Source organism: Zeugodacus cucurbitae, chromosome 4, assembly GCF_028554725.1.
Source record: "Zeugodacus cucurbitae isolate PBARC_wt_2022May chromosome 4, idZeuCucr1.2, whole genome shotgun sequence".
Taxonomy (NCBI): Eukaryota; Metazoa; Arthropoda; class Insecta; order Diptera; family Tephritidae; genus Zeugodacus; species Zeugodacus cucurbitae.
In genome coordinates, this window is record NC_071669.1 from 725010 (window position 1) to 752588 (window position 27579).

The window sequence follows — 27579 nt, forward strand, 5'->3', positions numbered from 1 at the left end:
ACTTGTCGGAGCCACTGTGCGCTTGTACATTGGCCTTTTCGTGGCGCTGCTACACGCTCTATTTTGGTCTTTGAGGGAAGGAGGGGGGCATGCGATAGGTATACACAAATTATTATTATTTTTGTTTATTTTTATCGTATGATACACATATTTTCAGTACAACAAAATATGTTTATTGTTGTTATTGTTGGTTATTACGTTTGGGTATTTGTTAGTCCATTTTTTTTCTCAAAATATTCGCCATCTTTCACTTTTCGTTTCCAAAGGCTATGGCTAGTCAATTGTCTTTGTTGTTGTTTCTGTTATTGTACAAATATTTGTATTCATTTGGCGCGCGTTGTGCGTGTGTTTAAGTGCTTTATTGTCGAACTTTTAATTTCCGGTTTCCGATATTTGTGCTGTCCCATGTTGTTTTTGTCGTTTTTGTTGCATTGTTTACGCTCACATGTTTTTCGTTAGATTTGCCACTTAAATTTTAAATAATATTACGTACTGAAAAATGCCTAAAACAATGGTAGATTCGCCAGAGTTGTTATTGCTACAATTTTTGTATTCCATTTGCGTTACATCATTTATTGATAAGTTGTATTTGCAACTTTTTTTGTTTTTGTGTTTATTAATATACGCGCATACATTTGTGCATGTAATACAAATATCTATTTTTAACTGCGTTTATTTTTTATTTTTCTACGGTGACATCATCATTTATTTACCCAGAATTTGTTGTAATATTTTTAATCGCTATGCGCCCTCACTGTGACTCCCCTCCGGCTGGAAATCGTTCAAAAGTATAAATATATAAAAATATGTCTCATTTTTTCAATATATTTTCAATTTAATGCTTTTTTGATGATTTCGTATGCTTGTCGCATCACCTTGACGATATATGTAAATCTATATGTATATATGTATGTATGTGGCGTTTAATTTATTCCGAATATTTAGTAATTTATTAGTGCTTTTTAGAGCCGGCGAATGTCCTTGCTGTCTATACATACACATCTTCATGTGTGTATATTAGAAAAATTTGAAGAAAATGAAACTAAATTGAGTAAGCCTTGTTGAGATATTCACCTAAGTAGAATACCTTAAGCAGAGTTACCATTACAGATAAAGTGAAAATTCAGAAACGTTGCCAGGATCAAAAAGGATTCAATATATTTTGTTTTTGAAATTATGAAATATTAATAAAAATTTTGTGGAATTTTTGCTTCTCTAGGGGTTACCTCACATTATTTCAATGTCATATTGTGCATGAAGACACCATTCTTCTCGAATTATGGCTATTATTGGCTGTTCATTTCCGAAAACTCTTTGAAACTCTGAGTCCTTAATTTTCACGTTTGCTTAATAATTTTTCCAGTTGGACTTCAGTCGAGTGACACTGCAAACACCATATTTATTCTTGATAATATATACGCGTAATAGAACGAAGACTAGCTAATAATGCAATCGCTTGTGAAAGCAATAGTCTTTCGCTGTCAATTTGCAACATACAACATACTCTATCCACACCCTCTCAGTGGCACACCACCTAACCGTTCGCATACTAGTTACACTGCCGTGCCGCATGAAGTTTGAAGTGTGAGCCAACGACTTGTAAACAAATTTTGGAAATGTAAAATAATGAAGACTCCTGCAGAATTATGAGGAAACAACTTTCGGACAGACATCGTAAATTTTTGCGCAAAGTGTGAAATTAATGTAATTAAAACTTCAACAAGCGAGCAGCAACCAGCACCAACTATGAAAGTGTAGTGGAAGAGTACTCGAGCAAGCAAGCGCTTGTAGAACACGCAGTAAATTGGTGAATTGCATCTGTATGTATTGTGAGTGTAAAATTTCTTTTGCTAACTAATTATGAAATGTAAAATTTGTATTTTAATTATTTTTGTATTTTTCTTTTATTTTCTATAAAATGATGTAAAAACAAATAATATCTATATATATAAAAAAACGATCAGCCTTAAAATTAAGAATTTCATATGCTTTCCACAAACACGTTTTCTTTGCATGCTACACAAGTATTTGCGCTCCTTAGCGCCAGCTCTGCACGCTGGCGGAGTAGGCGAAGGAGCGACCGGCGGGCACGTAAATGGGCGGTGTGATTAGGCGTTGAGAGCGCAGCAGTATGGGCAGTGTTAGCGGCGACTTTACGACTGCCGGACCCAAATTGGCTGTGACAAAAACACGTTCCGCATCCGGATTCTCCTTGGCGCCTTCCTCCGGTTTTGGTGCTACTGGATTATCGCTTACACCACAGGCAGGATGACCAGCCTTGTCGGCCGGCGACACCGGCTCCTCAGGTTCATTCACTGAAATGGTTGAGTCTTGATTGGCCGATTCGATCTCAGTGGGCAACAGGAAAGCGCGGCTTGGACGCCAACCTGATGGTGGATATGGTGCTTGCGGCACTTTGTCTGCTGACGGTTGGACAGCAGTCGGTGCAGTCTCCTCTACAACAACAACAGCGTCTACGGCGTCAACTTCAGTTGCTGTTTCAGCTGTGGGCTGCTCAGTGGTGAAGGGCGCAAGTGGTGTTGCAGTGCTGGTTTCGAACGCATCTACAATATCCTTATCATTTGGAACAGCAGGTCCTTCAGCTGCAGCAGCCTCAGCTTCTTGAGCAGCAGCCTCAGCTTCTTGAGCAGCGGCTTCTGCTTCTCGTGCAGCTGCCTCCGCTTCTTCAGCAGCTTTTATTTCAGTGGGCAGTAGGAAGGCGCGGCTTGGGCGCCAACCAGACGGTGGGTAGGGTGCCTTAGCTGCGCGCCCTTGTTTGGCGGCGTCATCATTTACCAGCTCAGCGGGAACCCAGTTGTATGGGGTTGTGGTATCAACCTCAACAGTCTCCACTGTGGTGGTGTACACGTCCGCTGGCAGTTCGGTTGTGGTGTCAGCTACTCCGGAGCCTTCCGTTTGTTCATCATCCGCAACGCCTTCGTCTTCGCCGGGCAAATTGAATGCGCGCCCTGGTCTATAACCGGCGGCAGGATACGGAGTTGGATACACCTCCTCCACCACAGCCACCTCGCCATCAGTGCTATCAGACTGCTGCTCGAGACGTGCCGAAAAACGGTTATTACGTAGCTGTCGCGCCTGTGTGACGCCACTCAGCAGTGCAGCCGCCAACAGCAAATGAAGGAATGTCGAATATCCAAGAGACAACATTTTGCACAGCAATTCGGATATGCAAATATAAAATGCAAGTTTCTAATGAAGTCCTTTAAAGGCTTTTCCTGCTTGGTTTATTGCTTTTGTACGCTGTTCGCTTAAATTTCGCTTTTTGTTGGTGCCCAAACGTAGTGTATTCAAGTACTTAATGCCGACTGTTTTTAATAGAGATACCAGCAATCACTTTTATATCAAACGCCAAATTTGCGAACGCCAACTGAGTCCTCTCCGGCGCAAGTGTTCTCCGATACTGCGCTCTGCGGCGACACTCAGCTTCGCAGGTGCTTCAATGTTGCGCATACGCCCCATCTTCCCCCCCGAAAAACACACACTGATCACGTCTTCCCAGATCGCATTCGAATTCGATTTCCAAATTATTGAACCCACATGCGCGTACATATGGACACCAGTAATAACGTGACGCCGTGCTCCGTGCTTGGGCGCAGCTAATTGTGGAGATTCAAACATATTCGCCGATTCTACCTCGCTTACACGGGACTGCTACTTTTGGTTCATGCCTATACGAGCATGTGTGTATTTGTATATGAAAAACGATTTATAAGGCTTAATATTCTCATTCTATAGATTCATTGGGCTCGTAATTCGCTTTAAATATGGTTCGAGAAAAAATCAACATAAAATTATAAATTGACGAAAATAAAATAAAATTAAAAATGCATAATCACCGGCGATGTCAGCGAAATTAAAAATGTCTACGTGTTTGGCATCATAAATCGCTTTGTGTACCTCAATTGTTCTGATGTTTTTTGTTTATTTTTCCGCATACATTGCTCTTCTTCTTATCGTCACATAGGTATATATGTACATATATGTGTATAAGTATTTTTAATATTACATAGCTTTGGTTCTTCCATTCATAATGCCGCCAGCACACGTATTTGTGCTTACAAACATACAAACATGTAGTTATATCAATGTGTGTGCGTATGAGTATATGTAAAGCTTTGTTCAAATACCAATTGAGCGATGGTGCGTTCATGAACGGCATATTAAATGTTTATTGGTTCTTATTTTCATGCCAAATATTCTCAATTACGTGTATGCTCCTGCGAAAGTAAACTCAACTTCCCACTTTTAACTTGGCGAAATGTTATGTAAATTTTTCGGAAAAACCTCTGTTTTCGATAAAGCCACTTTTTTGGTATTGCGAAATTTTTTATCAACAACTTTTCCATGTGGAGAAGTGCCAAGCCAACTAAGAGGAAGCAAAGACCTTTCATAGTGAGAACATATTAGGTAAATTTTTGGCACTTATAGAACTACAACAAAAAGACAGATAATAAACATTTTAGTTTGAATCTTGTTTATAAAGCCCCACATACATGTAAATAGTTTCCTAACCTTTGTCTTAAATATAGAATCTGAAGCTCATTCCAGAAATATCAGAAACGATTTCTGCTTACCACATTGGATGACTGCTGCATCGAATGAAAACCCGGGATGAACATATGTTGAACGCATTTTAATGAACCAAATCATATTTATAGACATACTAGCCGATCGCTCCGGCTTGGTACGGCTTTAAACAAACATTTCCAAAGTTATAAGTTTTTACACACGCTCCCATACATATGTATGTACTTTCCGTTTCTTGCGTGCTTTCATTTAAAAAAGTAAAATGAAGAAAATTCGAGCATGAAATTATATTTTATTTGTAAGGAGCTAAATCTTAATTACGACCTCTAGTCTTTGGTGTCCGATGAAGATAGCGGAATAAAACTTTACATCGATATCGATAACGATTACAGGAAACGGAAGTTTTATAATGGAAGCGGATATGATACAAACCGAAGTCTTCTATGAACTGGAAACATTTATGTTAAGACCTCAAGCTGACGCTGCTTACGTTACTAAGCACTTTCTGGAGAAGGGACGTTTCCTGTCCAATTTCGCTCTATATCGAACATCCGTTTCCGGTAAAATATTTCAGGTTGCTTCATTTCCGGTTCCGGCACATCATTCCCATATCTGGTTCCATCGGTTATCCCACTTGCTTCAGTTGGCTCATTCCCTTTCCGGATGCCCCACTTTCAGTTCCAGTAACCAATATTCATCCACTCCATTTCCGGTTCCGGCAATATCGTTATCCATATCCGTTTCCGGATGCCCCCTTTGCGGTTCCGGTAACATCATATCCGGTTACCCCATGAGGTCAATGACCCCACCCTGATCACGTGATGACATCTCAAGATCACGTGATATTTTTGTTTACATTTTTGTATGAGGTCAATGACCCCACCCTGATCACGTGATGTCAATTCAAGGACACGTGATATTTTTGTTTACAGGTCAATGACCCCCCCCTGATCACGTGATGACACATCAAGGTCACGTGATATTTTTGTTTACAGGTCAATGACCCCACCCTGATCACGTGATGTCCTTACAAGGTCACGTGATATTTTTGTTTACATTTTTGAGTGAGGTCAATGACCCCACCCTGATCACGTGATGTCAATTCAAGGACACGTGATATTTTTGTTTACATTTTTGAGTGAGGTCAATGACCGCACCTGATCACGTGATGACATTTCAAGATCACGTGATATTTTTATTTAAATTTTTGAGTGTGGTCTTTGGTGTCCCAGGACTTTCTCTCAGATTATGAAGTGAGTTTGATTTTCAGTTTCAGATTCAGATTCTCAGGAGTCTTTTTGTTACCCTCACCAGGGAACTATTTCCAGAAATTTTAGATTATAGCAATAAATGTCATTTCGACTGGTGAAAGAATTTTTGAAATCGGCACAGTAGTTTCTGAACTTATTCATTAGAAACATACATACAAATCTTTCCTCTTTATAATAGTAGTATAGACATATTAGCAGATATGAAAGAATATTTATCCGGCTTTCGTATTTGGATAACTGTTATAAGGGGACGGTTAATACAAATATTTTCCGACGGTCTCGGCAGATGTAAGGGAATGGTTCTTATCTAGATGAAGTGTTAGGCCGGTGGTCTTAATCCTCTATCTACTCGGTTCTTCAACAACAACTTTTGTAGTGCCGACTACCCTATCTATATTGCTTTCCAGCAAGCGAGTAGGACTCCAGAGGTCACATTCGGGTCAACTCTGTACCTACAACTAATAATATATTGAAATTAATTAGCGACTGTCCACTCTCACAGCTAAAAAAAAAGACGAACACTTCGATTGCCTAATTTACTGTAGTGAAAATAAAAATCACCCAAAAGTCAATTTTTGTTGTTGGAAATGTCATGAGCATAAATTCTACTGCAACTGAGGGCGTTGTGCTGTCAACGAGAATGTCAAACAATTGTTGCACAAACAAATGCCAAAAGCCAAGCGCTAACGGAGTGGAGCGAATCAGAGCGACGGGCAGCAGGCAAATACCAGACAGCTACAACAACAATGTTTGTTGGGCACACGAGGCGGCACAATGTGGAGGACCGACGCTTGATTGCATTAATTAAGTCACACTTATTTGTCTTCAATAAACAGCAGCAACAACAACGATAACAGCGACAGAAACAATTGTCGTTGCGGCCAATTACGATGGCTACTACAAACTAAAGCAACAACAAACAACAAGTGTGTACAACAAACAATAACGACAACATTGCGAACAAGCAGACAACGCATTCGAGCATCAACCATTATGTCGCCACACACACACGCACACACGCACACTCGACAACAAAGGCAGCGAACAGCCAACAGCCATTGTGGCAACAACAACTAAAGCAAATAGCCTCAACCGAGCGACAATAAAATCGCGCAAATTTGATGTCAACAACAGCAACGCATTCCAACGCCTGTCGGTGGGGAGTGAGTGTATGGACCAGCGTTCGGCGCTGACAAAGCCGAAATGAACAAAAGTTTTAATCTATGCACGCTGGTTAATTTCTATAAAGACAAGAGCGTAGATAATAAGCGTTAAATGATCAGAAAGCGGCACAAAGACAATTGATTCGTGTAGTTGCCCGATGATCGCTTCGAATGGAGCGAGAGGACATTCCGTGCCAAGGCCATTACACGGTAGGATACCATTACAACTAATGAATTTTCGTTCCATGGTGCTCTCTTGGGACGCTTTTGGGAGCATATTGAGCCTCATGTTGGCTGAAGTGCCGATTGCGATCAGCCGATTAGGCGATCCCCGACCTCTTCTTTCAATTAACTAAAGCTTTAACAAATATGGTTTGGTACTTGTTTCACCAGAAATCAAAACTTCATTGTACATCACAACACTAGGGAACTTGAAAATGTTCGTAGAGGTAGTTGTTGTCCAGCATTCATTGAGCTACCAATCCGCCCAGTTTTAGACAACAGTGAGCTGTCCTAGAAGAAATAATGTGTGAAGGAACTCTTGTTTTGCGGCTGTATCATAGTTAGCCTACAAAATAAAAATTTTCTTTCGAGTTTCTGCTTCATAAGGCCGGGAAACCCTTTTTTGATTGGGTCCATTCAACAGTTTCAATTTTAACTCTATGAGCTGCAGGACTATCATCAATCCGTCCACCGTCCACAATTATTTGCAATATGTTTCGCCCAAACCAAACTCCTTCCACAGTGTATACGCCGACGTCTGGCGTCGACCACAGCGTCGGAATTTTAAAAGCGATAAAAATGCGTTTAATTGCATTGCCGAGTCTGACCGAGTCTGATGTGGCCGCAAAAGTGAAAACTACTAAAAACTTAATAAAAAATCTGACAGCTTAAAAATGTTGTAATAAAAACACTGATACCGTTATGCGTCGGAGCGCTACGCTTCGTGCGCCTGGCAACAACGTTTACGTGGCCAATTCATAATAATAAACTTTGGTTGCTGCGGCCTGCGCTCCGGCGATGCCCGGATTTTAAGCACTTCGTTCGAACGCATAGACTCGTGTGTGTGTTTGTGTGTGTATCGGTCGGTGTGTTTTTGTGGCCTGGAATGTCGAGAAGTGTTGTCAAATACAGTTGTTCAGCAATGAGTGAACAAATGGTTGCGCCACCAAACAGACACGAACACACCACAGGCCGCTTGATGCGGCTGAAATATGAGCGAGTGCGCGTGTGTGAGTGTTGGTATGCTGATGTGTGGACATAAATAAGTACTCGTAAATAACTGTGTAAATAAGGCTTTGCCATGATTTTTTCATGCCATCCTCCGTCCTCCATGCGCGATGTAACTCAGTTTGATTGCGGCCATGTTGTTGTTGCAGTTTGAGTGCATGGTTAACCTAGTGTTGCACATCGAAACAGCGGCTGTTTACACCGCTGGAAGTCAACAACTACACACACGCACACATATGTAGGTATATAGCAATGCCAATATTATTTTTATTTAATTAACAAATGGGCGGACACTTCATTAAGGATTCGCCACAGCGGTTAGCCGTTTGCAACACACATTTAATTGCCGTGAGTAAAGCTTCGCCACAGCTGGCTTTCAAGCTTAATCGATTGCATTACACTCAAAAGCACTTAAGTCGATAATCGATGCATGCATTTATGCCTTCACTTTGCAACTGCTCCTTTGGAGTGAAGACAAACAAATCTGCTAATATTTACAGCTGGGAGCTATCTGCCAACGCCGGTGAGAATTCAATTAGGTTCGTCAGGAATTCGTCGGCTTGAAATAGGCGCATTAAATGCCGTTTGCTACGCGTTCACCGCCTATCTGGTTTGCGTTCCAAAGCTTAGCCCTGGTCTCCCCTCAACTCAGCGCCGCAGCAGCAGCTATTGATGTGTGCCAGCCAGCCAGCTGCCGATTCTGCATTCACGACATTCAATGGAGTTTGGATTGCAGTGGGTGTGCATTCTGCTGCATACTTTTTGGCGCTTATGAATCTTGCCTTGTATGCATGCAGAGGTCGCACACTGCGGTTGCACCACTGAAAGGCACTCACTCAACGGCAACGGTGTGCTTCCCTATCATTGTGTGTGTTTGCGTTGCCTTTCTTCTGGCATTCACAAATGAACTGCGCTTAGCCAAACTGGGTGAAGTGTATTGATGCTGTTGTTGTTGGCGCTGCATGCCGGCAATTTCATTTGTGTAGTCGATTAGCTACCTGCGGCCTCTAAGTTGCCTTTGAAAAGGCCAAGTCACGTGAGAGCGGAGGCTACGTCGGAGTGGGCAAATGTCAAATGCACGGATGAATTCGCGTGGACGCGATGAATGAAAGCGTTTTGGTGAATGACAGGTAGCATGTGCCGCGCGGCAATAGCTCATTGGTTCGCGGGAAATGGCACAGAAGACCAGACAAAAGCGATCTCTCGCATGCATGCTGTTGAAGAATGAAATCAGCTCTTTGTATGCCCCCGCTTTGAAGCGCTCATTGCACAAACATGATTTGTAGACGTGAACTGATTGGATTTAAATGAAGGTGTCGTGGTAAATGGCGACATGATTGACTCTTGAGCAGGTTGCAGTATGACGTTCGAGATCACTGTTCAGTTGCAACGATGAGAATGCAATGGGGGTCAATGTAATAACTGTAAAATATGACATACTTGATGAAGATATAAAATGGTGTAGCTTAATGTTACAACTATTACAACAAAACATTTGAAATTTTTTTGCAAGAAAACTTTTATTTTCATTAGACAGTTAACAAGGTTAAAATTACAAATACAAATATGTTATACAAAATTTGTGATGTCATTGTTGTGTCGGCTGGGTGGTGTCCTTGTTTGTGGATTCCTTTTTATATAGTTTTTTTGGGTGTGCTGCGCTCCAAGCGCAGCTTTAGCTTATTTCACACACATACATACATACATACTATTTGATTACAGTGGGAGCACACTTTCATTATTTTTTTGTGGTTTTTGTTTTTTTTTTCTTCAATTTAGCATAAAAGGTTTGTCAAATTTTCTTATTTTTACAAAAATTTACAACTTTCTGCAGCACTTCTGCAGCACTCACACTCGAGCACCGCACCTGCAATTCAGTGGCGGCGCTGGGCTACGGCTTTGTATTTAAGAGGGCGCGCGGCAGCACGGGCAGCCAAGGCTTGACGGTAAGCAGCCGCTTTGCGTTGACGTTGGCGGAGGGCGGCGGTACGACGAGCAGCGACCAGGCGAGCTTGTTGTTCGTCCAAAGGAGCGGGGAAGTCCTCGGCGGCTGGGTCGGCAGCGGGCACATCATCGACGGGCGCAGCATCAGCGGCAGCTTCAGCAGGGAGTTCGTTGCCGAAGACCTCTGGTGGGCCGTATACTTCATCGGGCTGGTTGGCTTCTGGTGGGCCATAGACTTCGTCGGGGATGTTGGTGGCGGGTGCGCCTTCATCGAAGGGTACTGCTGGTTTCAGTTCATCGGCAGAGGGGTATGGGGTGACTGCTGGTGCCTCGGGTGCGGCGGCATCGGCCTCCTCTTGACGCGCCAGATAGCGGGTGCGTGGACGCTGGTAGCGTGCAGCTGCTGGACGATAGTAGACACGTTGGCCACGCTGTTGTGGCTCAGCCTCGATGCTGGCGATGCAGGCGATGAAGGCGAACACGGCGCACAATAAGACAATTTGGAATTTGGCCATTTTTTATTGTCGTTGCAGTTTATACTCAAGTGTAAGTTGAAGAAGTTTTTAAATCGTTTAGTTTTTCGAGAATTTATGAATTACTTAAAAGTTTCGCGATAATTTTTTTCGAGCTGTGCAATTGAATTTAAGAAAGGAGCATTTGTGTGTGCAGCTTAGTGAGTGAACACTGGGAACTGATATCGTTTGACCGTGGACGCTTTGCTTTTATACGCTGATCCAGCGCGAAGCGATCGTCTTGGGCGCACGTCCAGCCGCCGGCAGCTTGGCGTGCAGGAACTGCGTGGTGGCGCGGGCCTCCTTATTTGGTGCGGCCGTGTTTGGCAAAGCCGTCATAGTGCTGCCTGCCAGCATTTGGGAAATATGCTGATTTTATGATCAGACGTGACGAACATTTTACCGGCCGCGAACCAAACTATAAAGTTCTAGTGTGTAGTGTGCGTGGTGGGGGCGGTCGGGCGACGACTACTCTAGAGCAGATAAATTCGTGTTAATTGACAGAATGAAAGCGAAAACACTACTTGTTTTTGTTGCTGCTGTTCAGCTGAGCGATCGATTGATTGGCTTGCCGGCTCCGTGCGCCACCCATACCCGGTAGTTCGACGTCGATAATCGACCGCCGGCTGCCTGTTGCTAGCTGCTGTCAATGCTAATTTTCCAGTTCCGCAGTTAAATTTGCGTGCTCACTTGGTATGGCAAGTGTCGTTGGAATATGGAAATCGGTAGCAAGACGAATTGGGCTAAAGGCAATTAACGAAATGTTTGAACTGACTTACTAAACGCGTGTTTCTAATCAAACAAATATCTTACTTTGGCATTATGCATATTCTTGGATTGTAATAATAATTTTTAATGATGATGATACGGGCGCATTTACATCTTGTAAATGATGTGAAAAATATCGCTCAGCGTGTAAGTGTGCCGAGAGTCATGTGGCTACGTGTCAAATCGCACGAACTCATGGACTCGCGAAATTTCTTTATAAGGCGCCTCCTTTGATTATGTAATACATCGGCCGGACTCTTTTTGAGTGCCAATTTTGGACAGGCGTACATATCCGGCTCTAATAGAATTCGCATTCATAAGAATGTCTTTTAAGTATAGGCTGGTTGATCAACTCCACAACGAATTTGAAATTCATAGTTACTTTGATGCGATACGTTATATATCTAACTACAGACAAGTGATGTCACCAGTCCAGTCCAGACGTCTGTTAAAGGTACAGAAAATTGTCCGTAATGGATTTAATGTAAGGCCAACGGCTGACAAATGTAAGGAACAGGAGATCGAGATAGAGATAGAGGATGGCAGGACTTAGTTGACTTGGAGTGTTATGAAGTTGAGCTCATTCGACTGACAGAAGTAATATGCAGCCCAAGCCCAGATAACCGAGGAAATAAGTATACCAGTTGTGGACTGGGAACTACTAATAGGGAGCATACTTCAGACAAACTGATAGTACGAGGACACCAAGGTGGACTACTACGAGGATTTACAATTGATTTCCATTAACAAAAAGCACCTATTTACAAAGGACACACGCAAATTTGATGTAGAGTCTGCACAAAGTGAGTTTCGAAATCTATTATTATATTGAGCTTTGACGGGGGCCTTCAGCACTAAGCACTTCTGCACCAACAAATTCACTATTGCCCGCTTATCGTCTGTTTGCCAGCTCAGTGAACCAAGCTTTCAGACCACCATTAAGACAAGTTAGTGCAGAAATAGAGCTGCATGCAGTTCCACTTTTCAAACGTTAAATACACGTATGTTTGAGGGGCGAAGCGGTAGGGGCATTAAAGGCACAAAACACAAAAGATTTGTGCGCAGTGAGTACATGTGGACCCGCACAAATACTGGTACATCAAATGTCGCTATTACGGTGAAATATTCAACATAATAGTTGTTGTTGCCACAGCGAAAATGCTGGCATTCACAAAACACACACACACACACATCATACTTGCAGTTGGTGCCGCATAAACTCCATTGAGTTGCATAAATGCGAAATATAACAGCACAAGTCGAAGCAAAGTGATTGCATGCGCACTCATACGAGCACATAAGAACATATAAAGGTTCAGATATACATACATATATGTATGTAAAAGTGTGGGTGCATTGTATTACAGCGTCTTGTCATAGAATTTCAATATTTCTTGCGCAGCCCACCAAGCAACGGCGAACTCCTTGCAAAGTTCCTTACAAAGCTCCTCAGCGCTGCATTTCCGCTGCAGTTCCTCGACTCCGCATTTGCCATTGCGTTTGCATTGCAATTTGTATGAATATGTGATTGCATTTTTATTGCGTTGCAATTGTGTGCAATTTTAAAGATTGGTCGCCCAGCGGGAGCGCAACACAGCGGAGACGCAACGCGCTGGGACCGCCAACTTCCGTTGCCAAGCGCGCTTGCCATACGCTTTGTCAATGCGCTTACAAGCTCGTGTCTGCGTATATGCGCACGAAATGACTGAATATCTTTGCTTATGCTTCCGGAGAGCAGTAGGTGCAAATACAACTTGCAACATTTGTAGATTTATATGCAAGTTATTGCTGTTTGTTTTTACATTTCGTTAAAGTTAAATCAGAAATATTGCTTTGCATTACGCCACGCTTGTGATCATTGGCAACTCAAAAAAATATTCGTTTCTTCAAAATTTTTATATTTTTCGTCGATAACGTTGTTCTACTAGAAATGATCATTTTAGGAAGATTGCAATATACAGGTTTACAGCTTCACTCTGGGTCCACTGGAAATATTTTTTTATATTTATTATGTTTTTTTCACCCATATAGCTCGAAAAGACTTTCTATTTCTGTAAATTTAAAAAAAAAAAGTTCTTGAACTCATCCAAAAAGGCATTGAATTCGAACCGTCTTCAAAGATTTCCATATGCAATATATAGGAGCCCCAGCTAAGCACTTCCTGCACATATATTTTAGCGATTTTTCATAAATAATACTATTGCGCTTCTTAAAATAAGTATTTGATCCACATATATTTCAAATTCTGCAGGTTATTTTTGCGCCGAAACTGTTCTTGCTGATTCTCTGTCTTATTGAAATTGTTTTCGCTCTGCCTCAGATAGTTGTGCCTGCAATGGCATTTATTTTATTGCCTCGAATTGTCAAAAGGTGCAATATAAATTTATGTAAATACATACAGGCAGACATACAATGTATATCATATCTAGCCACTCATATGCACACACGCACACAACTCGAACGGAATGCATGTGAGAGTGTGAGCCTGCAGCGAAGCTTTTAGGATATCTACGACAACGTCCACAACGCCCACACGCCCACTTTTGTCACTTTGCTACGGCTGCCGAAAAGTTGGTCTTCTTTCCCGATGGCACTTAAACACCTATGCACGAGCGCACAACCACACCAACACACACACACACGGAGTATATGTAAATGTATGCGACGCGGTGGCAGAGGCAGTTGCAGTGGCACAGTTACACAAATGACTTTTGCTCATTTGGTTTGTGTGCATTTTAAATAGTTGGGTTTTCTTGTTGTTGTTGCTGTTGTTACCTTACGGTTTACTACACATTGCCGCATTGTTTTTGTTTTTGCCTTTGCTTTTGGCTTCTTTTCTTTGCGAAGTTGGCAACTTGCACTATGGCCTTGGCTTTCTCGCCAACCAAATAAAAAATGACACTGCAATGCAAAAAGCAAATCACAACAACAACAACAGCAATAGAAGTAGCGACAACAAAAGTGATGCAACAAGATTGTGAAGTTTTTGGTGGAATATTTAACTGGCAAACTTTTAGCTTTTCACCTGGCAAAAGAGCACCTCGGTCGGTGTGATTTGCATATGTATTTGCGGGTGAAAGATAAAAGCGAACACCTTTTTGAACTTCACCCGAGCTGAGATAGCGCCGTTGCACACCTTGCAAATAAACACACACACACACAGCTATAAACAGGCATTTACATATATATAATATTACTAACTATTAGCGTTTGATAGTGATACCATTTGGATCGGTTGCAGGAGGAATTTCGAAAGTAAATTTGAAAACTCAGTAATTGAAGTTTCAAATATCATCTTTTTATACCCTGAACAGGGTATATTAAGTTTGTCACGAAGTTTGTAATACCCAGAAGGAAGCGTCGCAGGCCCTATAAAGTATATATATAAATTATCAGTATGTTCAACTGAGTCGATTTAACCATGTCCGTCTGTCTGTTCGCCCGTCTATCTTTCTGTATATATATTAGTCTTTCAGGTTTTAAGGTATCGTTTTGAAATTTTGCAGATGTTATTTTCGCTTCAAAAAGCTGCTCATTTGTCGGAACTGCCGATATCGGACCACTATATCATATAGCTGCCATACAAACCGAACGATCGGAATCAATGGCTTGTATGGAAAATTTTCGCATTTTACTACATAACTTCAAGAAATTTGGTGTGTGTTATTTTTCATAGAAATAATTTAATCTCCGAAAAAATTGTTCAGATCGGTTCACTAAAGCATATAGCTGCCATACAAACCGAACGATCGGAATCAATGGCTTGTATGGAAAATTTTCGCATTTGACGTGGTATCTTCACGAAATTTAACGTGGATTACTGCTTAAGGTAATAATATAATCTAATATTTTCTTACGTCTTTAGATTTGCTTAAACACATAGTTACTAAAAGAAATGCACCTGTGAAGGGTATATTAGCTTCGGTACAGCCGAAGTTAACGTTTTTCCTTGTTTAGAAAAAATTTTAAAATATTTAAAAATTTACTTTCCTTTGACAATCATTCTTAGTTGTCTCTACTCAACTTCCAAGTGTGAATGGCAAATAATTGCAGATTTAAGACACCCGCTTCACTTGCACGCTGCAGTTGGAAGAGTCCAATTAAAATTCCCCACAATTAAAGCGAGTAATAAATTTGAAAGAAGAAAACTGCTGTCTTCTGCACAAAAGCTTGTTTATATTTATAGCTGAGTTACGTGCTCTCACTCTCTGCGTCCATTTGAGAATGGCAGTTGCACTTTTTCCTTAGAATATGTCCTTAAAATTGTTGTCGCATTTCATTAACCTGCACGAACTTTTGGCTTGTAAAAGTTTGTGGCTTTCAGTATCATATTTACATAACCACGCAAAGTACATATATACCCGTATATATCTAAGTTTATGTGTAGCAAAATTTATTTAGTCCATATTTAAGATTCATTGGCCATAATAACTTAAAATTTTACGAGTTTCATTTCCTTGCTGCATTTAACACAGGCAAATATACATTTATATTATATTACATATTTATGCTGCCTTATGTCCCGCTTTTGGGCGTCAAAAGCTTATATAAAGCGTATATGCACGCGATAAACAGCTTTTATGCTTGGCTATTATTACTGCCACCAGTTTCCTCTTAACTTTTCGTTGCTATTTCACCCTTTAACGAGTGGCCATTCAAACAAGTCAGCGAGTAAATTTCATTTTATCGTTTTCAATCAACCAAAGTTAAATGTTTACAGTGTTTGTTTGTGTAGAATGGCAAAGAGTGACAAGGGGAGTTGAGAAAATGTGCGAGACTTGTTTGCATTCACTCAAAACCCAATTATGATTTTTAAATAAAAATAAATTCAAACTCCGAGCAAAGCAAATTTTTATGGGACTATTAAGAAGATAGCCCCTTAGATGTCATATTACCGAATATAAATAATTTTAATGTAATTCCATCACTGTTTATGCGCTCAGCAATAAGTATTGAAAATATTATACGCTCAGTTATTTTATTGATTTACTCGCTGAGCTCATTCTTATTTCACACTGACCTACCACAATCTCAAACGTATAACTACAATACCCAAACATATTTCATAAACTCTTTTGGCTAATTTGGCGATTATTCAAAAGTCACGTTCTTTATGAAATTTCTAAATGCGCGAATAATAAATTAAATCATTATTGCTTTATACTAAGAATTCTGCAACAAGTTTTTCTTCATTCCGGATAAAACATTTGGCGAGTAAATCAATACTTTCGCATATTTATTGACGTCATTGATGTGTGCTGCGGCTGAAATTTCTCAAAATTGGGAATTATTAAAGATATAAAAGAAATTGTGATCGAGTGTGGAAAATGTGAACTACCCAATCTTAAAAAAAGAATAAACAAATAAACAATATGAAATGATTTTGACGATCATTTCTATATAAGCCATATATGCGAATTTGAATTATTTTAAGCTCTTTCAAAGAACCGTTAGTTGAACAAAACCCTTGAACCAAGCCTTCTACAATTCAGAAAATTACTATGACCTTAAAGCCATTACAACTATTCGCGGTTGAAATATAGTTTCAAATGTGAATTAACAAGAATTTCTGTTTTTGCTACAATAATATTCATAAATTGCTCAGTTGGAGTTCTGTGTAGGCGGTTGTCATCACCCTGACCGAATTCAAATTTATATTTTGCTGAACCACATTTCTTAGAATTCATGAAGTGCTAGGCCATATTTAAACTCATTAGTAAACAAAAACAAATCATTAAACAAATAGAGGTGAGCATAATCATAGTGGGAAATAAACATTGCTTTGTGGTGAAGATAAAGACATTCGCAATAATCCAGCTTATACTTTCAAAGCAACCGCGCTTTTCGCTCGTAAATATTATTGTTACTGCTATAAAGGGTGTTTGAATTTGATGTGACAAACGGATTGTTGTCAAATTTACGATATCTTCAACCATATATGTGGTTCTGATTTACAGATTGACCATGCAATAGAGAACTATGTAACACCAATGAGAACAGTACAAAGGATTTTAATGAAAAGGCTAACAAAAATTAGTCCACTAACTAAAAATGCCCAATATATAGAATATTTACCAATGAAAATGTTCGAAAGAGTTTCATAACATGAGTGCTTTGTGTAAGACCTATTAAATCGAAGACAAAATCATCGAAGAAATGAAAAAGCTGCTTCTTGGCTAATAATGTGGTGGAAGATTCATCCAAATCCGGTTACAATAAGGGATTTAGAATGCATACTGATAAAGAATAAGGTCTCCTCGAAGTGGATCAAAGAAAGAAGTATTTAAAGTTCGATCTGTCAAAAGTATAGTAATACCTCCAAGTGTTAGTTTACTAAAAGATGGTTTGAAAGCCCAGCACTTGCTTTCAGTCATCTAACGATAAATTATGAGTTATTAACAGAAGTAACTCAGAGTCGATAGATCCTAATATACATATATGATTGTTTATATATTGCACTTGATATAAGGTACTCTATAGAAATATATAATTTTCCAAACACTCCACTTTTTATAAAGCTTGGAAGATTCATCCAAATCCGGTTACAATCAGGGAATCAGAATGCATAGTGATAAAGAATCAGGTCTCCTCAGGTCAAAAGTATAGTAATACCTCCAAGTGCTAATTTACTATAAGAGACCAGTACTATTTGAGAGCCCAGCACTTGCTTTCAGTCATCTAACGATAAATTATGAGTTATTAACAGAACTAACTCAGAGTCGATAGAGAGAGAGAGATATAAGGTACTCTATAGAACATGTTATACTCAAAACACTACACTTTTTATTTAGCTTCCATACTTTCCATGCAACTTATTGTAGCACCCATTCGTTTTTGTACCTTTACTGGTATGCGTCACTATTACGTTGTTGTTGTGTTGTGTAGTTCAATACTTTTATATATAATACACATTGACTACAACAAACTCAGTGTCTCTGTTGTTGTTGTTTGGGTTTTTACGCTGCGGTTTTGGGTAAGGCCCAACACAACTTGCTCACTGTTTTGTTTTTGCTCTGTTGCATCAGTAGCATGAGGGAGGGAACGTACTGACGTTTAACTGCCTGTTGTCGCTGTGGTTGTTTTTATTGCTTTAATGCCGGCAAGCGGCTTTCATCGATAATATACGTATTTACAAGTGTGCATATCGTATGCCTATATGTCTATATATATACACATACATACATATATATATGAGCATGTAGATGCAACTGCTGTGTCATCTCCGTTTGCCTAAAAGTGCAAATACATCATACATCAAAGCCGTTTTTTGTTGTTGTCGTTGTTTGCATGATATATTGTGCCTTAACACCCTAATATTCATTTATTGCCTAGATTTGACAGCCATTTCCCCCAACAAACCGTCAAATCGTGCATCCACGCCCCCGCTTTGTGAGTAGCACATTGAGTGAGCTGTTGAGAGCAGCAATTCGCTCAGCAATTACGTTGACTATGAGTGAGACGATTTTTTACCTTCCCCAAGGAGTAATGTCGTTAATTTTTATGACGTCTGCTGCTGAGTGGACTTTGTTTATGACGAGATGAGCTGACTAAGTGGTATTCTCACTGCGATGATGCTGCGCTTTGGAGACACCGGGAATTCCGACACTTCATAGGGAAGTTGTTGGAAATATTTCAAATGTTCAAAATAAGTTCTAAAAAAATCATTTGAAATATTCATTAGCCAGTTTGCACTTCATTTTCGAGAATTTCGAGAATTCCTCATAAACTTGTAGAAGCTTCGAAATCGTAAAATTAACTGACCCAAAGTGAACTTTTCCTCAAGCGCCGTTATCACCATTATTTGCACTGCAAGCGTTGAGAGCGTTTGTGTTGAGGGAGACTCTTCTCTCTATCTCCACCACATTATTTACATTCAGTTCAATCACACCAATTCAACATATCAGCATAAAATATGTGCCATACATAAATGTTTGAAGAGCTGACCATTGCTGAGCTGAGATGAATGAAATTGCAGCCGAACGAGTTATAAATTATTCACTGAGCTCAGCAAAGCCACAGTTGCTTGCACAAATATCGCTTTATTGTCATAAAGTCAATGTCAAAACAAAACGAGTGAAGTCACAATTCACCTGTCAAACATGTTTAGCTCGCTGAACTGGAAAATAAATGTGTGGTTATGTGTATGAAATTACAAAAAAACACTATAGTCAACAGATCTGCAACAGCAAAGGCAGCAGAGCACGGGTAATTGGCATAAAAGGCGGCGTTAACTGGGCGTTTCTACATTGTTGGCGGGGTCGAGGTGAGGGAGAGGCGTCTGCACGCGATAAGAAGTACTTCGTGCGCCACTGAGTCCAAGTTAAGTCAAACTGATCGCTAGAGAGAGTCGTGACGATCAACTGGGATGACTCAAGCTCACGCGCTGGAGAGCGCCACAAACAGAGTTATGCAAAATAATTTGCGACAAGCTCGCGCAAAGCTGCGGGTACAACAATAAGCGAGTATAAAACCAACGTGCGGCAGGTCGAAGCATCACAGTCGTTATACAGCAGAGATCAGACCAAATCAGCGGAAACGCAGAAGAAAGTAACATTTTCAAAGTGAAATAATACGCATTAAAAGCGCCCACCGAGTATATTGAAATCGTTTCGTAGTCGTAGACAGTGATATATTATAAATTACGTGAAATTAAATTTCACTTAAAGTTAAACACAAATTAAAAGAAAAGAAAAATGCAGACCATCAACAGCAAACAGATCATCACTTTCACCATTGCCACATTGCTGCTGTTGCAAATGGCCGCGTCGCAGCGTCCCTCCTTTGCGGGCATTCGCCCACCGGGTCTCAATCAAAAGGACAAATACAACATGAACAATAACGTGAACAACAACAGCAACACCGATATTGTCAATCGCTTCGGTGCACCCGAGCAGCCTGCACTGCCTTTTGGTGCCGCACAAAAACCGCCAGCGAACTTCATACCCGTGGTCTTCCCCGAGTCCAACTATCTACCATTGGCCACGCCGACCGCACGACCCGTAGCCGATGGCATTGCGAACCGTTTTGGCAGCGACGATGACATTGTGCAACAAAATGTAAACACAATTGGGAGCGCTGGCGCTGCTGGCAGACCCGCCTCGTCTGGCGCCGCTGCCGGTGGTGTTGCGCCCGTCCGCCTGCCCATCGACGCAAAAGACGACAGGGAGCTGGTGTCCATACTCAGTCGCCTGCCAGAGGATCAGCGGCCCTTCTGGTTCCTCAATGCCGCGGCGATCGAAGCGCAGAGAAACGGTTCATTTTCGAACTTCGGCGGTGCCATCGATAGCCGTGGCAGCTTCTTCGGCTAAAGTGAAAGCCACCACTTACACACACACACACACACACACTGGATTTCCTCTCATGCGCCTTCCTAACCATTGTAGAGTTTAAGCTTTTTAGTATTTATTATATGTGTTTTATATATATTTTTCTTCAAATGTATCCATTGTCCATAACGAAACCCCGTTGTACCCCGTACAGCGGAAATGTTATTCTTATGTTAAGTAACCATTGGCCAGAGTATAATGGGCATATATTTATATATCGAAACGAATGTACATATGTATTATGCAGTAGCACAAATTATTTGCCAAAGCAATTGTTTCCGAACGAGCCATTGTATGCTTTGTTCGGAACGCAAAATTTCATGTCACAAAAAAGTGCCAAAGCAATCGCACAAAAGAGCACAAGAAAAAACTGTTGTGAATAACAATAAAAATAACCCACAAAGTGGAATTTGCAAACACAAGTCAACACCGAACTCAGATTATTTTATTTCCCCCGTTGTTGTTTTTACTTTTGTCATATTCTTATCGCTTAATTACATTACGCTTACTCATTTCATTAATTCAATCTCATGTACTTTTTGATATTATTAGTTTCGGTTTTTTGTCCAAAAATAAACCTTTGTTTTTATGGCACAAGTAACCGAATAAGCGATAAACAGAGAGCAAGAGTCGCGCAATAAAGAATATACATTTATGTAAGATGTTACACAAAATCGCCGAAAAATAGCGATAATCGCGCGGATTGAGATTTGTAAGCGGTATTAATACACTTCGACTTCGTTCCGAGCTGCTCCACTATTTCATCTCAGTTGTACTCTTGCTCTCAGCGCTCGATCACCAGCACCAAGAGAGGCCCAAATCAAAAGCCGTAGTAAACTGAGTATCTTATTCATTTGAATGAATTAAATGCTTTCTGGCTTTCGACTGGGAACTAATTGTTATTTAAAGGCATTGTATGCAAATTCCAATTATATTGCACCTAAAATAAAATCGAGACCAAACAATGCTTCTGGCTGGAGTTTTTCACAATTGGTGATTTGTTTTTTATTGAAATTCGCACAAAAAATATTCACGTGGAGGCAATATTGAATGTTTATGGTATTTTTAGTTGTAAGGGATCTCTGAAACGAGCTAATGGAAATGATCATGCCAAAGTGCTTGCTGGAAAAAGTATTTTTAAAGAATAAATAGAGATAGTGCCCTAATATATATATAGATAGAAGACAGATATTACGAGCGTATAAGCTTATAAGTGCACTCTCGCTGACTTCATACCAAAATCTCCTATCAGCCAACCTCCAAAAATTTTGTTTCGACGCTTTAAAGTAGACAATAATGGTATAATGGACAATTTATGTCATATCATCAGAAAGACTATGTATGTATGTATGTATGTATGTATGTGATTGGCGTTGCAACCGTTTAGCCGGTTATAGCCGAATCGACGATAGTGCGCCACCTCTCTCTCTCCTTCGCAGTTCGGCGCCAGTTGGAGATCCCAAGTGTAACCAGGTCGCTCTCCACCTGGTCCCTCCAACGGAGTGGAGGCCTTCCCCTTCCTCGGCTTCCTCGGCTTCCTCCGGCGGGTACTGCATCGAGCACTTTCAGGGCTGGAGTGTTTTCGTCCATTCGGACAACATGACCTAGCCAGCGTAACCGCTGTCTTTTTATTCGCTGAACTATGTCAATATCGTCGTATAACTCGTACAGCTCATCGTTCCATCGTCTGCGGTATTCGAAAACTCGAAAACTCCTAGTGTCGTCTCATCTGATGTTGACATCGTCCAAGCTTCTGCACCGTAAAGCAGGACGGGAATGATAAGCGACTTGTAGAGCCTGATTTTGGTTCGTCGAGAGAGGACTTTACTGTTCAATTGCCTACTCAGTCCAAAGTAGCATCTGTTGGCAAGAGTTATTCTGCGCTGGATTTCGAGGCTGACATTGTTCGTGTTGTTGATGCTGGTTCCCAGGTATACGAAATTATCTACGACCTCGAAGTGTGACGTGGGAGCCAAGACGCGAATGCGCCGACATGCTTGATGACAGGACTATGTATGTACTATATATTATATCTACTCTCCCGACAAGTAATGAAAATTAGCAATCATATATTATATCTATACACCTTAGGGAAAAAAATCTAAGCCACATTTACCCACACGACAAAGCAAGTTACCTCAAACTCATTATGTTGTGCTCTTAATATCATGCCGTTATTGTCGATTTAACAGTGTTACTAAACAATAATTATCTTTTAGCTTTCAGGAAAGTTTGGAACCACCTACACACCCATATTTGCAGCTGCAACAGCTGTTGCAAAGTATCATAAATAAACCACTTAACCGTTAAGAAGTTAAGATTTAAAATTAAAAGCATTTGAAAACATAATATTATTGTGCTGCTAACTAGAAGCTCCTACACACGCATATACACAACCAAAAGCTTGAACACAGTTGGCAGTAACTTGAAGTCGAGTGAGTGGAAGAAGCAGCACTGAGTTGAGGGTGTTCTGATGGACAAGTATATGTGCGTATGTGCGGGTGGAGCAAAGTAAAGTATCAATAATGGCGATGACCAAAGGAAATTGCTCACAAGCATACACACTAATCCTTCCACCGGCCACCAGCAGGAGCAGGAAAGCAATGGAACGGTAGTTTGCAGCAAGCAGGACATCGACTCGATTCGGTTGACCGCAGCAAGGAAGGACAACAAAGACAACAATGACAGCCAACAGCAAAGTTAATTTCCCGCAATAACACTCATCGCAATTTCTTGTGTCATCAAATAAATTTCTTACTGCTGTCACTGCTGTTGCCACAACGCAAGCGCGCTGACGACGTCGGCGATGATGATAATGATACCACTTGAGTGAGCGAGCGATGGCCCAGCATGTTGTTGACTTAGCCGCGCAGTGTGAACACGAACGCTTATAACACACATACATAGATATACAGATGTATATATGTATGTATGTGTATGGCTGTGCAACACATGGTGTTATAAACAGCTGATTCGCATTGTTGTTGGTCGCCTTAACTCGCATTTGAGTAAATAATGCCAATAATCGTAAAAATTTGCGGAATGGCATATTGAATGCTTCGACGTTGACACTCACACATACAACTGGCCAAAGCTCCGGCCGTGGCACTCATGACTTCGAGAAAACACATTAAATGCAGCCGGCCGTAAAAAATGGTGAAAATGGCGAAGAAATTAGAAATTAGTAGGATTGAAATGAATAGGAAAAGAAAGCAATGGATTCTAAAACAAAAAGTTCAAAAAATATTGCTGAAGATTGATAAGAAGTTATGAGCCAAGGAAATTGTATTGGGCGAATTGTTCAACTGGAATCATATTGATGCAAGTAAAGCGTGTGTAGAAGGAATACTGGGACTGAATACTTTTATTTCAAAGAAAGGTAGCAAGAGCAAACTTTTTATGGCTTTATTTTTTATCTTCAGGTGTAAGATTTTCTATCTGATTATCTAATGAACTTTCACTACACTAGAGCTGTAGATTGAACATAGATGGTCACTAGACATTCATTCGGAGGATTCTACAAGTTTAAAACCGAATTTAATTATTCTGAGCAGATATATGCTCGGATATTCGCCAGTCTGCTTAGTCCAAGCGCATCAGGAAAACTGTTTGATATTACTTGAAGGTTGGGATTGAACCCAGATGTTGTCTGTCAGAAAAAACTTAACGAAATTATGCGAATGAAGGGCTATCGAAGTGCTTTGGATACAAAGTCCCAAGTACCCTTACGCTCAGTCTTGAGAGCTGAAGTTTTTAACTAGGGTATACTCTTTTAGCCTCTCTTTTTTAATGCATATATGTACATATGTTTAATCCCGTTTAAATCACGAAAATCTCTGCTACTTACTTTAAATTAATATCTATTTATAGTTATCTAAAGATTTATACGACAAGCGAATTCAAGGCGATTTGTTTTCTTCACGCTTATTTGTCAAATCTCAGCCTCAGGCAAATATGCTGAATATTTCATTTCGACAAAAGTCGTGCCATTATTACATTCAACAAAAAATAATAATTTCAGACTACTCATCTTCCATTCGCTTGTCAAATAACCACACCATCCAACATACCCAAAGAACTGCAGACCAGCCAAGGCGCTGCATTCTGCTGAATTTCTAGTTCAAATTCAGATTATTCGTTGCTTTTCCAAGTCCTTTTGACATACTTTAATGTGTCTGCTTTAGTTGTTGTTGTTGGGCCATCAGCTGTGGCGATAATCAGCCTCATTTTTATGCCCTCCAACAGCCACACACACACACACCGATGCAACACATTTCATTCACAGCGCCTGCGGGCTTTTTTTGCTATTGTTGTCGCTCCCAAAGCCAAATAACCAAAGAGATATGCAAATTGTCCAAACTATCTGTGCACTACTTCATTCTGTCTTGCATCTTTCTGTCTTTTTTCACTTCCAGTGGCAGCACGGAATTTCTCATTCGCACATTCCAACACTTCCGTTCACCGCGCGTTCACTCGCTCGCTGCTGTCTCACCACCAACCTGTGGAATCCGTCGGTGCTGTCGCGACCGAGACAAATAAAATTGAATAAAATTGCAAATCCAGTTAGGTGTCTCAGCAATAGTTTGCTCCAACTTGCCGGCTTGCCGCTGCACCTCTTCCACTTTGCCCAGCTGCGGCTGCTGCGGGCACTCGGGCCTTATCGCTGGCGTCAGGAGGTGACAAGTGGTAAAATATGGCTCACAATCAGTCACATTAAGGACAATGAGAAGGCGCACATAAATGTACATGAATACCTTTGTGTCTACTACCAATATACATATGTACATACAAAATAGGAGGAACAACAATGGCTGCAGCCAGGAAATGCCAGAGAAATAATTCAGAGTATTTTCGAAAAACAGAATGATGAAGTAAGTCAGGGATCTCGGCGAAATCATTGTTGCCACAGCTGGCTCAGCCCGACTATGTCGACGGTTGAAGACAAACTGGCTGGCACTCAAACTCGCCGGCAGGCGGGGGTGCAGGCGGAGGGGTGTCGTGTAACCGAGGAGCAAAGGATATTCATCTGCCTCTACTGATTGCTGTCATTTTGACGCAATAAAAGCACTTCGTGTGAAGTGAAAAATGCAACTGAATAGCTGATGATGATGGCGGCAAGGACGAGCATAACAATGCATCGAACCAATACGAGTTCAACAACTGAGGATAACGAAGGGCGAAGGCAGTGTAAATACTACTACGAAGGGAAGGAGAGCCGAGTTGCAAGTATTGAATCTCTTAATGACGTGGGTGCGGGAGCGTGTTTACCATGAAGAAGTTGTGTTGGTAAAGTTTAATGAGTTTTTAAATTACGGTAAATGTTGCTCGACGATTCTGTCTGCTTCAGAGTATTTATTAATCTGTTGATGTGAACTTGTAACCAAACAGCGAATATATCCTCCATCATTTACAACAGCTTTATGCTCGGTCGACAAGAAGTCAAAGGCCGTTAACGATGCGTTGAAGCGTAGATTATTTATATAATCCGTTATGTAATCTGTATTCATGTTTGCATATATGGCGGACTTCTACTGTCAACAGAGGAGCTCATCGGCAAAGTTGAGATTTTAATTGAAATTGTAAGGTTTAACTTGAGAGAAAGGACAAAGAAACAGAACGAGAGAGAGCACGTTTCCACTTCAGTACTTTTATCTTTAATATGGAAACTGGTCTATAAAATGTCTGATATTCGAGAAAATGTAAAATTTGAATTAGATTAGAATTACAGTTAGTTTTCGATTTTTTTCGTTTATTTATGTTTTGTAAATATAAATTGTAGTTTGTAATGTATAACTTTCCTATAAATTGTCTAATACTTCAATAAAACAAAATAACAAACTCACATTCTTACCACGATTGGTAATGTGAGGTTAGAGCAAATGGCGAGTTGATCACTACGTACGACTCGCCGAGGGGCGTGCCAATGGAGGCGCTGAAGAGTGGTGCTGGTTCCACCTGCACTAGACGTTCTGAGGTGATCACCACCTTGCTGGGTGCAATAGCGGGCGCCGCTGCTTCAACGGGTGCTGCCACAACCACTGCAGCAGCGGGCGCGGGCTTTGCAACCAAGCGCTGTGTGCTCACCACCTGCTTAATGGTGGCTTTCTGCTGAGGCTTGTTAACGATCTGCCTTAGGATGGCTTTTTGTTGTGGTTTTCGCTGCTGCAGACGTTGTGACTTCTGCACAAGCTGGAGTTGAGCCGTTTGCTGCTTGGGACGCTGTTGCAAACGCGATGGACGCGAGATGGTAAGACGTGCGAACTCTTCGGCATCGGGGTTGGGCGCAAACTCTTGTGGTGCATCGGCGACGGGCAGGGGATCAGTAGCGGGCAGTGGTGGTCCGTATGTGGGATCGGGTGAGCCGTAAACCAGCTCCGGTTCGGTGACTTCTTCCTCAGCTTCGAAGGGATTTTCCGGTTTCAATTCATCTGCGGACGGGTAAGGTGCGAACTCAGGCTGCGCTGGTTCGGAGGGAACCGACTCCTGACGTGCGGAGAATGGTCTGCGTTGCTGAAGACGGCTGTTGCGGAGGCGGAAGCGTGGTGGTTCCGCGGTCGCAAAGGCCACGGCCAATACAAGTAATATAATTGCGGTCTTGTGGAACATCTTCTTCGTCGATGTTGGTTTAGTGGAAAGTGAATACAAAACTTTTTCGTTTGAAATATAAAAGTTGTGAGCTGTTGCTCCTGCTGCTGCTAATGTCCAGTGATTTCTGATTTAATCTACGACCGACGACAACGTTTTATACTTTTCAATACTTTTTCAAGCTCGCACATCGAAATGCCTTTGTTTATTAATTCATTTAATTAGTTTGACA

At 41.0% G+C, this 27579-nt stretch overlaps 4 protein-coding genes and 1 long non-coding RNA gene across 5 annotated transcripts in view; 1 reads left to right on the plus strand and 4 right to left on the minus strand.

Annotated features, from left to right (window-relative positions):
• The window catches only part of LOC114805369 (uncharacterized), a 78066-nt gene that overhangs the window by 24786 nt on the left and 25701 nt on the right, over positions 1 to 27579 (minus strand). The window lies entirely within an intron of this gene.
• On the minus strand, positions 1874 to 3413 carry LOC105213180 (microtubule-actin cross-linking factor 1, isoforms 6/7). The gene has a single exon (XM_011185863.3). The coding sequence runs from the start codon at positions 3166 to 3168 to the stop codon at positions 2038 to 2040; it is 1131 nt and encodes a 376-aa protein (XP_011184165.2). The 5' UTR covers positions 3169 to 3413; the 3' UTR covers positions 1874 to 2037.
• Positions 9839 to 10868, minus strand: LOC105213251 (uncharacterized). Its single transcript, XM_011185985.3, has one exon. It carries the CDS (start codon positions 10669 to 10671, stop codon positions 10087 to 10089), a length of 585 nt encoding a protein of 194 aa, XP_011184287.2. The 5' UTR covers positions 10672 to 10868; the 3' UTR covers positions 9839 to 10086.
• Positions 19706 to 21196, plus strand: LOC105213321 (uncharacterized). Its single transcript, XM_011186092.3, has one exon. The coding sequence runs from the start codon at positions 20130 to 20132 to the stop codon at positions 20742 to 20744; it is 615 nt and encodes a 204-aa protein (XP_011184394.1). The 5' UTR covers positions 19706 to 20129; the 3' UTR covers positions 20745 to 21196.
• Positions 20060 to 27508, minus strand: LOC105213458 (uncharacterized). The gene has a single exon (XM_054229094.1). The coding sequence runs from the start codon at positions 27366 to 27368 to the stop codon at positions 26610 to 26612; it is 759 nt and encodes a 252-aa protein (XP_054085069.1). The 5' UTR covers positions 27369 to 27508; the 3' UTR covers positions 20060 to 26609.